The 15,121-nt window shown below is 47.1% G+C and overlaps 1 protein-coding gene across 1 annotated transcript in view; it reads left to right on the top strand.

Annotated features, from left to right (window-relative positions):
• Positions 1–1,170: 1,170 nt before the first annotated feature.
• Positions 1,171–15,121, top strand: part of SLAMF1 (signaling lymphocytic activation molecule family member 1) — a gene marked incomplete at its 3' end in the record, with an annotated part of 35,972 nt that continues 22,021 nt past the window's right edge. Inside the window, exons 1-3 of the mRNA XM_080647790.1 lie at positions 1,171–1,332; positions 10,561–10,884; positions 13,348–13,632. Of these exons, the coding sequence (XP_080503916.1) occupies positions 1,257–1,332; positions 10,561–10,884; positions 13,348–13,632 (685 nt within the window). The 5' untranslated portion in view covers positions 1,171–1,256. The remainder of the gene's footprint in view (positions 1,333–10,560; positions 10,885–13,347; positions 13,633–15,121) is intronic.

Genomic DNA, 15,121 nt, shown 5'->3' with positions numbered 1-15,121 from the left:
ACCAGGGGACAGTGTGGAACATGGTGGGCATCGGCGATGCGGCAGTGGAGGTGCTGCTAGCCCCGATGGGTCCCGATGAGAGCAGGACCGTGGCAGGATGGTGGAGCAGGTGAGCGGACGGGTGCAGGCGGGGGCCTGATCACCTCCCCCGCAATCACCCTGCAGATGGTGACCAGCAGCAGCAGGGGGCAGGACTGCTGTCCAGCTCCCAGGTGCTGAGGGAGCCCGGTGGGGCTCTCAGCCCCGACCAATTGCCCCACAGGCGGGATGGTGGAGCAGGTGAGAGGGTGGCATCAGGCCAAGGTGGGGTGCCAAGCAGGGCTACAGGGCTATGAGGCTGGGGGTGCAAGCTGGGGCCCGATCTCTGCAGGCCACCCCAAGGGACCCCACCCATGCACGAATTCGTGCACCAGGCCTCTAGTAAATAATATATTTTATTAAAAAACAAAACAAAAAACACTAGCCTGGTCTTTTAAAGACTCCTTGTGAGCACCGTAATAACATCTTTCCAAGGTTTAATTCTTATAGCATAACTCATGGAAAAGCACATCACCTTTTTTTCTGTTACTTCTCCTCAACAAAAATTTAGACCCAAGCTCAAAAATAAAGGCAGTCCCTCCAAACAACCACAGAGCTCACTAAATTCTACCACATTGTATCCAGCAGGGAAGTTGGGTTTCTGACAACTGATCTGCCCTTGCCCACCCACCTCTCTATGGCTTTGACACCAGGACCTGCCTGCATGTAGGGGTGTTCTCTGAAATTACGGAACAAATCAGAAATAAGAGGTCCATTCACTCAATAAAGTTCAGTCATCCAAGTTTCACTTTGACCTACCTTACCCAAATTTGGGAGTGACCTGACGAAACTTCCTTTCCTTTGAACTCTAGGAAGAGTTACCGGTTAGAACTGCCCAGAAAACTTGGTGCCCCTTTGCTGGAGACAGCAAATAAGGGGAGCACGTTTCTGCAGTTGTACCAGGGTTTGGCCAAAGTTACCACACAGCTCTTTCCCGGCTTTATGGTCTAAGCATCTGACTCGAAGTTCTTGGGAACAACAAAGTGATTTAAGGCCTGAGGGGAATGAGCAATTCACAAGACACAGAAAGTCCCGTTAAGACAGGAAGCCTGTTGGTTCCAGATGCCTGATCTAGTCTGCAGAGGCAGGACTGCCTGGTAGAGTTCGCTTCTGCTGTGCCGTTTACAAGCAGCTGCCGCCCGGGCTCCTCTCATCAAGCTCCTTCCTTCTCTTCACTGATGGATCCCAAGGGGCTTCTCTCCTTGAACGTCCTGCTGTTTCTCTCCCTGGCTTTTGAACGGAGCTGTGGAACAGGTGAGTGTCCATGCGTGTGAGGGTTGGAGTCCTGGTATTACTTGCCATGGAGTCATCCAGCCCCGAGGATTGACAGGAGACGTGGTGGCTAGGGGCTGTGGTTCAGCTGCCTCTTCTTAGGGCTGGCTGGGAGTTTCACCAGCCTCTTTCAAACAGGAAGGAACATGGTGAGTTCCTGCACCCCTGGGTTCCGAGGAAAATGGGAGCTCTGAGCCAAAGGCACAGCTCACCTTCTAGACCAGCCTCTCCGGTGACGGGCTCTGGTCAGTCCTGGTTGAGTGGGTAGTTTTGTGTGGATGTCCTTCTGGCAAAGACCCAGGCTAAGAGCTTGAGATGGGGAGATGGGGAGATGGGAGAAAATGGTTCCCACACCCTTGCCCTGCAAGGGGTCAGAAACACGGTCCAACAACAAGGGAGGAAGGACTGCAGCGGGAAGAGAGAGTAGAAGTGAAAATCCCAGGCGTTTGGTTGAGAACAGAGTGGCCACAGTGTGGTTTTACTGGTGGCTACTTTCCTGGAAGAGAAGGTTCTAAGGCAGCAAGAGGGGAGAGGACAGGAGTTCTGGTTTTCTGGTTACAGTAAGTGGTCAGGGCAGCTTCAGCTCAGGCCAGTCACACGGAGGAGCACTTGGACTTGGCTCGGCTCCTGTCTGTCTTGCCTTCTGAAGGCTAGCTGATGTTCTCTGCTTGGTAGCATCAGGGCTATGGGAAAAGGTATTTGAGAAAGAAAAAGCCAAGCAAGAAGTGAACTTTGGGTTCACTGGGTATTGGGCTGAGAGTCTCATTTCAGCTTAAAGGCCTTGGGACTTTGATTAGAGTGTGGGAGGCAGCCTGAAGTGTGGGGGGGGGGGGGGCGGGGGGGGGGGAATCCAGAGGCTCTGTGTGTTTTGTGCGTGGGGTTTTCAAGACTGTAAATCCATTATGGACTTTTCCAGGAGAATCCCAGAGACATGCCTGGGAGACCAGAGGGGCTGCACAATGAGATCTACCCTCTGCCCGACTCCCAGGTGGAAAGACCTTCCTGGCCCCACTTTTCCTCAGAATTCAGCAGACCCGTGGCTCTTGCTGCCCGATGTCTGGGAGAGGAATAACTGAGCTCAAGGCCCAGAAAGCCAAACGGAGCCACTTTTAGCCATCACAGGAAGGGCCAGGCCTTCCTGGGTGCACCTTATTTTTAACTTCTCCCTTTTAGAACACCTCTCAGTGACTGTGAGGAGTGGAGGGGTTGAACAGGGTGCTGGGCTTTTTCATCTCCGCGCTTGCTTGCCTCCTGGCCCGTGACGTCTCAGATGCTGCTGACAGCTGTTCCACTGAAGACTGTGGAGGTCACTGGTTAGTGAGTAACAGCCCAGCCCCCATAGGGTGTGTCTACCCAATCGGCAGTGGCTCCCTTTCTTCCATTGTCTTCTCTGAAATAGGCACAAGACTTTTACAGTGTTTTTATTTTTAAGTACACACCCTTCTGTGAAAACCCAGACAGAAATGTTTTGCAAGTGGGACCGATCAGCCATGACAGAGTCACCCAACCAAGAAGCCCAATTCTTCTAAAATCAGTACCTTCTCCCCTTCCCATCTCTGTTCAGCTCACCTTCCAATTCCCAGTCAGAATTGTAAAAATTGAAAAGTTCACGTGGCTCAGTGGTTGAGCATCGACCTATGAACCAGGAGGTCACAGTTTAATTCCCGGTCAGGGCACATGCCAAGGTTGTGGACTTGGTCTCCAGTAGGGGGCGTGCAGGAGGCAGCCAATCAATGATTCTCTCTCATCATTGATGTTTCTTTCTCTTACTCTCCTTTCCTCTCTGAAATCTCCTTTCCTCTCCTTTCATATATATATATATATATATATATATATATATATATATATATATATATATATATAGTTTGTTTGTGTTTCTTTTTTTTCTTTTTTTTAAGTTCACATCTCTTCCCTCAATAAAGTGAATTTTCCATTCCCCCTATGGTACTTTTAAAAAAATAAACTTTATTTTTAGAGTAGTTTTGGATTCACAGAAAAATTGAGGCAGAAGTACAGAGATATCCACATGTGCAGCCTCCCTTATTATATCAGCATCCCCCACCAGAGTGGCACATTTGTTACAATTGATGAATCTACCCCAATAGCATTTTTTATTCCTTCATGCACGTCCTCTCCACCTCCTCTCCACACATGGGAGCGGGAGAGGTGAGGGACAAGTAAATGTGGGTTCTAGACTTGGTCCAACCCTGTGTATATAACAGGCTTGGGCCCATTTTATCTCAAGATGTAGATCTGGGCACTTTTATTTCTCAACAGCTTTAATAATGCCACCACCATCTCTGTCTCCAGCACTGGACTGGAAACCAAAACATCAGGACTATTTGTTTTATCATAGCTTGACCTTGGACCATCCTATTCAGCAGCCATGTAATTAGGATGCATGATGTGGCAGGCACGGTGACAGGTGTGCAGGGAGCAAAATGAGCAAACACAGCCTCTGCCAGCACCTGACACAGAGTCTGGTCCATGAGAGCTCTTCCACACATGTCTGTGGACTGAGTAAGGATAGCATGTGCAGCATGCTGACTACCTACCAGGCACTGTTCTAAATGCCTTATGTGTATCATTCATCTCATTCTCAGGCCAACCCTAAGAGATATGTTTTCATTGCGGCTACCATTATACTTTTATAAAAGAGGAAAGAGAGGCACAGAGTAGTCTAGCAGTTTCTCTAAGGTCACAGAGCCTGATTCCAGAGACCTCAATGAATAAAACTGGATGAACTTGTGTTTAGGGAGGGAAGGAAATGCAAGAATTTGTATCCAGGTCCCATGGTAAAAACTAGAATGTGCTATCTATAATTGAAGCATAGGAGTTGACTTGAATTGAATTGAAATGAATTGAAGTATAAGCATTTTCAAAAGATGAGGAAAGTTGATAAAATCATAGAAGGAAGTAGAGGGCATATGGAAGTATTTGATCTAGAATTTGGAAAGTGGGTAGAAACTTCTTTCATCATGTAAGTTTTCATTTAATAACTTGGTTAACTGGTTTGTCCATTGCAAGAGTATCACATGTATGTCTAAAAAACTTTGACAATACAATGGAGTATAAAATGGAGACAAATCTCCCTTCCATATCCCTCATGGAGGAACTCTATTACCAATTTCTTTTGTGTCCTTCTAAATATACTAGTACTAGAGGCCCGGTGCAGGAAATTCGTGCATGGCGGGGGGGTGTCCCTCAGCCCAGCCTGCACCCTCTCCAATCTGGGATCCCTCTCACAATTCAGGACTGCTGGCTCCCACCTGCTCGCCTGCTGCCTGCCTGATTGTCCCTAACCGCTTCTGCCTGCCAGCCTGATCACCCCCTAACCACTCCCCTGCCAGCCTGATTGATGCTTAACTGCTCCCCTACTGGCCCAATTGCCCCTAACTGCCCTCCCCTGACAGCCTGGTCACCCCTAACTGTCCTTCCCTGCAGGCTTGGTTGCCCCCAAATGCCCTCCCCTGCTGGCTTGGTCATCCCTAATTGTCCTCCCCTGCAGGCCTGGTAGCCCCCAACTGCCCTCCTCTGCCAGCCCTGTCACCCCTAACTGCCCTCCCCTGCAGGCCTGGTTCCCCCCAACTGCCCTCTTCTGCAGGGCTGGTCCCCCCAACTGCCCTCCCCTGCAGGCCTGGTCACCCCCACTGCCTTCCCCTGCTGGCCTGATCGCCCACAACTGCCCTCCCCTGCTGGCCATCTTGTGGCAGCCATCTTTGACCACATGGGGGCAGCCATCTTGTGTGTTGGAGTGATGGTCAATTTGCATATTACCTCTTTATTATATAGGATTATTATATAGGATATGTCTGGTAGGTTGGATTGTTGTAGGACTTGAGAAGAGTACTCTAGGTGAGGGCACTAATGTAGAAGTGAGGTGTGTGAGTGTTCAGAGAAAACGGTCAATGGCCTGTTGTCCCCGAAACCTAAGGTTCCTAGCTAAGGTACTTCCATCTCCTCACCTGGCAAGTGGGGAGAAGGGTCCCCATCATTTCTCTCCATTTTACATCTCTTAGGGATATTCTAAAGATGAAGAGAGTATATTCTTATTTTGGAGAGAGGAGAACTTAAACTCTTGTCATTTGTTCATTTATTCGTTCATTTAGCTCATTCAGCTGTTTCATTCTGGGGCTACAAGGATTTATTGAGCTCATACTCTGTCCCAGGTGAGTTAGGATTACAGCAGTGAACACGACCGTCACAGTCCCTATTCTTAGAAGCTTCTAACGGAGTCAAGATGATGGGCCTTGAACCAGAGTTAAAAGCATGATGGAGAGGGGCAGAGGGCACAGGAAGCACATGGCAGGAAACCCTGGGGTCAGAGGCAGAGGCAGGGGGGAAGGTGCTAGCCTGGCAAACACAGGGCAGTACCAGGCTTTCCGGCTGGGGAGGGGCAAGTACAGATTCTCCAGGACAGAAAGACCCACAGCACCAAGGACTGGGGACGGGAGGACGGGAGGACGGGGTGGGACTGGCGTTGAAAAAGCAGCCTTGGGCACGTTAACCTTTCCTTCTGGCCCTAGATTTGCCGTAGGAACTGTGAGGCTCTGTAACTCCTGCCTCTTCTCTACCTGAAAGAAGTGCTGTGGCAAGATGCTACCAGCGCGTGTGAACGTACTGGGTGGGGGTGGGGTGCTGGTCTCATTAGGCAGAACCCTGTCTGGTGAAAGGGTTGGTTCAATGCTATGATTCCAGGAAACTATCCATGGCCCCTGTGAATCACTCTAGTTTCTGAGTAGAGTGACCCTGGGAGGAAAGTGAGTTGGTGCTAACAGCTACACGTGTTCCTTCCAGACCCTCTTAGTAAACAGGAATGACTGAATCACAGACCCCCCGGAAAACACCCGTCAGGCAGCAGCTTCGGGAGCGGGGACTCCGCCGAAGGCCTGTATCACCCTCTTCAAAGCCCCACTTGTTTTCCACTCATGCTCAGATGGCGAGGATTTCAAGGCCCCCATCACTCACACACACAGCGTTGTTACCTCATCATTCTTTTGTGGTTGTGGGCTGTGAGGGTCTCTTCCTAACCAAGTTTTGATTCCACTTCCCATGACTGAGTGTGCACAAACCACTCAGCCTGTTTTTCTCATTTGCCCCCTCTTTTCTTTTCCACTTTCCCCTCCTACTTTCTTTCCTTAATTTTTTTTTTCTACTCCCTCTCTCCCCCTCGGTTCCCTCCTCCCCACTCTCCACCAATTCTGAGTTTTTACTGTAACCATGGTGCAGGGGGGTTGGGTTAGAGGGGGTAGGGGGCACACAGGAGATATGGGACGGGGGAGGGTTATGGTGTGAGAAGGGGAATCGTTTTCATTTCTTTTCTCTTCATATCCAAATTGGTCTAAACATACAGACAGCAAGATAGTGACTTTTAATCTCGTTTCGAAGTTCAGGCCCCTTTGAGAGATGACATTTATGGATGTGTTCCCAGAAAAAGGTCCATATGCTGATCTGCCCAACATTCTGTACATAATCTCAGGGGACTCCACAGGGTATTCTTCTTGCACATCTGGTTCTGATTTTCTACCCTCCCTTCGTCTGAAGCAGTTTACGTTCAGGATGCAAGAGGTTGCTTTCCTGGGCTCTGTACCTGCCACGATATCTGGACGGCCAGGCATTCGTTAGGGTGTTTGCAACATGCTTCACAAATTATCTTTGTAAAAACGTCAACACCAACATCAGCATTTCTCACCAGCATTCCTCAGCTGAACAACCTGGAGAGCATTCTGTTTTCGGAGTTAATATATTAGCAATATATATATATTTTTAAATGCCTAACTGCCTTTCTCACTTTTCGTTCATAAGTATGAGTCTCAGCCACTCTAATCCTGATGCTGGCCCAGGCAGACTGCTTTCTTTCCCCTCCTCTCCCCCGGCTCCCCAATCTCTAATCTCTAGTCTGATGTTATCTGGGCCCTCACAACATTAGGATTTCAGGATAGTTTGGTATCAAGAACATTTTGGCCAGTTTGTCCAATTTCCCAACCACCCATCTTAGTCACAAGTTAATTGTGTCTTTTCTAGGTGGCTACATCACTTAAGCAAACCGTTTTATTTTTATTTTCTGACTTTTCTTATCAACTAGAACAATCTATGCTCTCTCTGAGTCATGGGCTCCTTCTTTTATGAACATTAGCTATGGTTGCGTTATTAAGATCAGTTATATATTGGGCAAAGCTAAATAAGAAAAAGTTTAGTCAGATAACATGGCTTTTGGCATTCATAAATTGAACAGGCATTTATTAAAAGCCTACTGTGTGCCGACCACTGTTGTAGGTCCTAGGGACAAAGCAATGAACAAAATAAGATTCTTCCTCTTGAGGAGTTTGCATCCTAGTGGGAAAGACAAAAATAAAATAAACAAATATACAATCTAACATCAATTAAGCAACAAGGAGAGCATTCTGTTTTCAAAGTTGATATACTAACAATATTTAAAATAGTGATAAGTACAACAAGAAGGGGGATGCTATTTTGTTTATTTTTGGGGGGGATGCTATTTTAGACAGGGAGGTCAGAGTACGTCTCACAGAAAAGATCATGTTTTAGCAGAAACCTACAATAAAGTGTGGGAATGAGTTACCCAGATCCATAAAAGAAGCACTGAACGAGAGAAAGAGACAGAGACAGAGAGAGATGCAAAAGTTCCAAACCAGCAATGTTCTTGAGTAAAGAAACAGCCAGAGTCAGGATGTCCACAGTGCAGAGAGCACATCAGAGAGAGAGGGAAGGAGATGGAGTTGGAGCAGCATCAAGGGCTGGGTTATTCAGTCTTTAAAGCCAGAACAAGGCCTGTGCTAGAAAGCCCTGGAAGTTGAAAAGCAGTAGAAACAACATTGGACATAGTTTTAAAAGATTACCCAGTCCATCGTATGGATGTAGGAGATTAGTTGGAAGACAATGGCGGGGCCCAGGCCAATGATGATGGTGGTAGAAGCTAACGAGGTTCGAAGAGCTGGGATGCCACACGTATTTTGAGGGCACAGCCAACAGGAATTGCTGATAGACTGAAAGTGGAGTATGAGAAAGAAAGGAGTCAAGGATGATTCCAGTATCTTAGCCTGAGAATTTGCAGGAAATTGTGTAGTTGGAAGAAGGGGCTTTGGAATCAAGTTCATTTGGTAAGTTAGAGATGCCTTTAGACCTCTGAATACTGAGGAGTACAGTGAAGGGTGAGAGATATATCTCTAAGCATTCCAGAAACACGTTGAACTGTGTAACTGGATGAGTGTGGCTGGGAAAAAAGAAGAGGTCTGAGTGTAAGTCCTGGGATGCTTCAATACTTAGAGGTTTTTAAGAGCAGAAGGTTCCAGGCAAGAAGACTGAGAAGGAGCAGCCAATAAAATAGAAAGAAAATCAGGAGAGTGTGGTGTTCCAGAGGCCAAGGAAAGACGGCGCTTCAACGAGGGAGTGATGTACTGTGTCAGGTGCTCCTGAGAAAGCAAGAGGCGGCGGGGGCAGGGGGAGGGGAAGTGACCTGGTGTCATGGAATGTACACTCGCCTTGACAAGAGTGACTCCAGTAAGCAGTAGGGAAGAACGCCTGTTCGGAGTGGGTGCAGGAAAAAATGGGTCAGGAAATGGAGACAGAAAACAGATACACACTTATAAAAGGACTTTGTGATCATGAAAAATAGAGAAATGGGGAAATGGCTGGGGATAGACCTGGAATCAGGGGATGGTTTTTTAAGATTAATAAAATTACATGTTGGTATGTTGTGTTAATGGAAATAACCCACATATATCAAATCATAATAAAACCCATGATGAGAGGGGTGGGGCAACTGTAGGAACAAAGCCTTCAAGTAGCTGAGTGCTCCATGAACGAGGAAGCTAGCCTTCCTGGGAGCACAGGCAATCCATCCAGGTAGGTAGGTCAACTTGATGGTGCTAATTAATGGAAGTTCTCTTTTTATTTCTTCTATTCTTCAGTGAAATCGGAAGCAGGTCGTCAGCTGAGGTTGTGGGTTTGAGGAGAGGAGATGTGTTACATAGTCAACAGTGGGATCCCTTAAATTGGTTTGAAAGGTTTGGGGTTTCCACAGCTGTTGTTGGTTCTGCTTTTTGTTGTTGTGAATCCTCACCCGAGAATATTTTTTTCCATTGATTTTTTATTTTTTTTAAATTCTTTATTGTTTAAAGTATTACACGAGTCTCCTTTTCCCCCCTTTGACCTCTCCCTGGCTGCTCCCACCCCCCATCCATTGAGTTTTTTTAGAGAAAGTGGAAGTGGGGAGGGGAGAGAGAAGCATCAATGTGAGAGAGACACATCAGTTGGTTGCCTCCCCACATGTGCAATGAACAGGCCGGGAATCTAACCTGAAACTCAGGCACATGCCTTTGACTAGGAATTGAGCCACACTGGCCAGGACAGCTCCACTTTTTTTTGAAAAATAAAATAATTTCTTACCCTCAACGTGATTAACTATCTTCAGGGGTTTTGGAGGGCTAGGAAACCACAGTTTCAACATTGGGCTCAAAACCTCCCTGACTCCACCTTCCTCAGACTTTTCTCATTTCCATTGTCTGAAATGACACTCTTGTCACCTTGGTCTCCTGGGCTCACGAGCTCAGAATCACTTCCAGTTGCTCTCCATCCTTCAGAGTATATAGGGGTGAGAAGTCTGGTGGAGGAATTACCAGACCTGGACTCTAGTCCAGTTACCAGTTACGTGATTTTCAGGAAGTCATTTATCTTCTCTGTGCCTTAGGTGCCTTAACTATAACTCTCAGTTGATAGAATTCCCTCCCAGGTCAAAGAAACCCAGTGTCCTAGTTAGTCTATACAGCTCTATAATAAGTAACTTTAAAAATTCCAATGCAATATGACAAGTACAGCAGGACCCTCATGACAGTCTTTATAGACCACTAAGGCCTGGAAAGCCTGGTCTGTCATTCCTGACCCACACATCACTCTCCAAGCCCCACACCCTGGCCTAGCATTGTATCTTCCTGGGGGAAGAGGCAACTTTCTCTCATTTAAACAAAGGCTCTGGATAGAAAGTCACTTCACTGCAGAATTAAACTAGAGTCTAGTTTTTCTGAATCCACCCAGTGGTTTACTGAGCCTTTCTTATCCCAGCCCCTCTTCAAGGCACCCAGTTTGTATCTCTTAGGTTCCGAGGTTCCCTTGAATTCCCAGGGATCCTGACCACCATGTGATTCTCAAAGGCCCCCATAATAAGGGACTGTCTTCTCCTTCCTGCCACAGGTTGCCCAACAATCTTTGGGCGGTTGGGAAGCAGCGTGCTGCTGCCCCTGATATCTGAAGGGATAAGTAAGAGTATGAACAAGAGCATCCACATGTTCATCACAAAGGCAAAATCACCGGGAAACAGGTCCAAAAAGAAAATCGTGTCTCTTGATCTGCCAGAAGGAGGCTCTTCGCGCTACCTGGAAGATGGCTATAAGTTTTACCTGGAAAACTTGAACCTGGAGATCCTGGAAAGCAAAAAGGAGCATGAGGGCTGGTACACTATGACCCTGGAGGAAAAAGATTCAGTCCAGAACTTTTGCCTGCAGCTGAAGCTCTATGGTAATAATGGCTGCTTCTCCACACTGGAGGCCAAGATGGTCCCTTGCCTAAGAACTAAGGCCTCTCTCAGAGGCAAAGAATAGTCAGAATAGAGAGCACATGAAAGATCACCTAGTCTGGGGGTATTTAAACTGTGCTTTAGAAGGAAGTGTTAGGTTCGAAAATCTTTCTTGTCCAAATTGTACATTGGTGGTAGCTGATTAGCATAGTCCAGTGGTCGGCAAACCGCGGCTCGTGAGCCACATGCAGCTCTTTGGCCCCTTGAGTGTGGCTCTTCCACAAAATACCACGTTTTTAGCAAAGGCCAGCTTAGGAGTACCCTAATTAAGTTAATAACAATGTACCTACCTATATAGTTTAAGTTTAAAAAATTTGGCTCTCAAAAGAAATTTCAGTCGTTGTACTGTTGATATTTGGCTCTGTTGACTAATGAGTTTGCCGACCACTGGCTTAGTCAACCTTACCCCACTTTCCCAAAGTGCCGGGGCTGACCAGCAGACCCTGAGCAATGGATGAATGATTACTCTGACACACATTTCTGTGAAAGAGAGGGCTAAGGGACTGTCTGGCTAAAGGAGCCAGACAGCCTCGTTCACCTGACTCCTTAGGCTTTGATTGTAGCAACAGCTTGAACTAAAATTAACTTCTAGGTACTGTCAGCAGGGTAAGTATCCTTGAGAAAACACATACATCTGCAGCATTTAAGCAAGGATGTCTGAAGTCTAAACATAGATTCCAGTAAAACACTGGGGGCTCAGACTTGTTTGGAAAAGTCAAGGCGGGGTCTGCTGCTTTTGGCAAGGTTCTGCCAACCTTTCGGAGAATCCTCCTTACAGACTTTCCATCCAAGTCCTGTGCTTCCCAACACCAAAGGAAAAGAGCACAGCTACCTGTGGGCCGAAAGTCTCAATTTGCAAGTAAGATTTCGTTTTTTTAAAAAGGTGGCTTTTTCTCCCCCCTGATTTTTATAAGTTTGAATACCACTGATCAAGCTCCACCTCTCTCTCATAGATGAGGACTGAAATCCAGAGAAGTGGTTTGTACAAGCTTTCACACATCTGTGTGGGTAGTGGGAGAAGGAGAACTGAAACTCAGCCCACGCACCATCCCCTGGCCAAGCATTGCATTTTCCTGGGGGAAGAGGCAACTTTTTCTCATTTACACAAAAGCTCTGGTTATAAAGTCACTTAACTGCAGAATTACACTAGAACCTAGGTTCGTCTGAATCTGAGGCCAGTGCTTCACGGAGCCTTTTTAGTCCCAGCTCCTCTTGAAGGCACCCAGTTTGTATCTCAGGCTCAGAAGTTTCCTTGAATTCCCATGGATCTTACCACCATGTGGGCTGTCCTGCATCTTTGCCGTGGCTGCCTCATCTCTGAGGATGGGACAGGAAGCCCCACCTACTCCTCAGCATTTCTTTGAAATCCTCAGGTACCTCCAGGAGAGACAGACATACCTTCCTCACCCTTTCCCTGCCCTAGAATTCCTTTTCCTCCAAACAGTGTACGCAGAATTTCTACAGCCCTCCAGCAAGTACCAGGGAGTCCTGATCAGTCACATGCTGGTCCTGGCGCAGGCTGCTGTGAGCATGGAGACTCTATGTCATGCATTTTCCAGAACAGTTCACCCTGCCTTTGTGACATCTTGTCACATTTTGTGATCAAATTCTTACCTTGGAAAATAGGGTCTCTGCAATCATGATATTCTCAAATCAAAGGAAGAGGCTGGATTTTTTAGTCAGACAGACCTAGGTCCAGATCTCAGCTTGGCTGCCTATAAGCTGAGTGACATTATAAAGGTACTCCACTTCTCTGGGACTTAGTTTCCTCATCTGTAAAATGGGAATAAGTATAACTAGGGTTGTAATTTTAAGGAAGCTTTTAAGAAGGTTAAAGAATGTGATGAATGTAAATTGTCAGCATTGTGCCTGTCCTATAGTAGTTGCTAAATAGATAAAACATTTTCCTTTCCCTTGCCGATTGCATGGCATTAGAGTGAGATAGATCAATGAGGCCTCTATTTCAGACATTCTAAAGCACTGGACACACACACACACACACACACACACACACACACTAAAATTATACCATTGAAAAGTCATTCTTTTAGGTATTGGAGGTGATACTTTAGCCAATGACAATTAAACCTGTGGGGGATTTATTAACAGCAAACTCCACAGATAGAATACAGAGCAACCTAGATCAGGAACATCAGGGAAGGCCAGGGGATCAACTGAAAGACAATTTTTTTCTTCTCTATTTTATCCAAATGTGGTCCAGGCAAGGAGTATGTGGGGAGAGAGGGATGATGCAGAGCTGTAGGTCCCTACTAGAAATAAGTCACACTTTCAGACCCACTGGGAGGGAACATGGCATGAGGCTGAATTTTCTTCTAATAAAAAGATCAAGTCAGAATTTCAGGGGGTTCATGACAGTGATGACTCCCTTTCTCCCCTCATGACAGAGCAGGTCTCCACTCCAGAAATTACAGTGCTGAACTGGACCCTGGAGAATGGAAACTGCAGCTTGATGCTGACCTGCACAGTGGAGAAGGGGGACCACGTGGTTTACAACTGGAGCACGGAGGCAGGCACCCACCCGCTGAGTGTAGCAAATGTCTCCCACCCTCTGTACCTCACCCTCGGCCCTCAGCATGCTGACAATAACTACACCTGCACCGCGAGCAACCCCATCAGCAACCGTTCCCAGACCTTCATCCCGTGGTCCAGCTGCAGCTCCTATTCCCCAGGTGAGTAGTGGCTAGTGTGCCACCTTAATGCTATGGGCTCAGTCCCACCTGGACCAATCACTCTGCTTCTATAGCCACGGCCTTTACCTATACTACATTTTCTCTCTAGTTTATAAAAGCCTCCCATGTGTACTCAGGGAGTGCTCTCTGCCCATCATGACCAGGGTGGCATGATTACACTCAGTTCACAGTTCAGGAAACCAATGAGAAATGATGGCTGCAGACCCAGAGCCCTGGTCTCCAAGTCATGATTCTTCTTCCCTCTTCTCGCATTGGCTCCAGTCAGTAGGGGTGGCTGGGTGAGGGGGTGCGGGTGGCAGGTCCTGACTCCCACATCCCTGCTCCACCAATGGTGGGACAGTTCTATACCATCAGTAAGTACTTATCGATCACCTAGGCTGTAGGAAATCGGGAATACACATGACATATGATCTGCTCTCCAGCAACGTGTTATAAAGATAAGACATAAAACATTTGCTCAATAATGAAAAGCAGGAAGTAATGAAGGACCACTTTTATGGAATAGACTGTGGATCCCATAGCAAGTGAGAGGATTCAGGGAGTCAGCTCTCTGAGGAAGACCTGGACTGGGAAGTGTGGGTGTGGGGATAATGATAAATGGTCTTGCACTGCATCATTGCAAAGGCACTCTCCATGGTCTCTTTTGATCCTCACAAGAACCTTGCCAGCAGTTCACGTGGGAATACCCAGGTGAGTCTCTAACTGGAGATGCTATAATGAAGTGCATAAACTGGCTGGCTTTCCCTGACTCTCCATCCCTGGTCATTTGGAAATCCTTCCACATAAACTCCAAACCTACTGGGGTGGCTAGTGTGCCACTTTAATGCTATGGGCTCAGTCCCACCTGGACCAATCATCCTCATTTTGCAGACAAGGAACTTGAAGCTCATGGTATTTTACTACCTTTCTCAAGTTTCTTCAACTTATAAATGGCAGAGTCAGCACCTAAACTTAGATCTTCTGATTGCTCTCTCACTAGAAGGAAAGGCACCATTATTCTGTTTTCGAAAGGAATGGTGGGACGATGAAGCAAGCCCACCTAAGCACTGGGAGTTGGAAAGAAGATAAGCACTGATTCTTTTCCCCAACAAATGTTGTGTCCCTGTCTCGGGGACAGAGAACCAGGGTGCTGGCCTTGCAAGGCATTACTTATGCCCTCTGGGTATCCCCTGGGAGTCTCCAAGGAGACTCCTCCCACAGAAGGTTTAGAGTTTATGTGGAAGGATTTCCAAAATGACCAGGGATGGAGAGACAGGGAAAGCCAGCCAGTTTATGCACTTCATTATAGCATCTCCAATTAGAGACTCACCTGGGTATTCCCACATGAACTGCTGGGAAAATCCCACCTGGCTTCCAGTTCCTTGGTCAACTGAACCCACCACGTGTTGCCTCCCCAGCCATTCATGGCAAGTCAGTCATCTGCCTACCTAGAAATGTGTCTGGCTGCTTGCCCATCTTGCCCACAAAC

Source organism: Plecotus auritus, assembly GCF_963455305.1.
Source record: "Plecotus auritus genome assembly, chromosome: 12".
Classification (NCBI taxonomy): Eukaryota; Metazoa; Chordata; class Mammalia; order Chiroptera; family Vespertilionidae; genus Plecotus; species Plecotus auritus.
The sequence above is the reverse complement of the archived record's forward strand: the minus strand, read 5'-3'. Positions and strand labels throughout refer to the sequence as shown.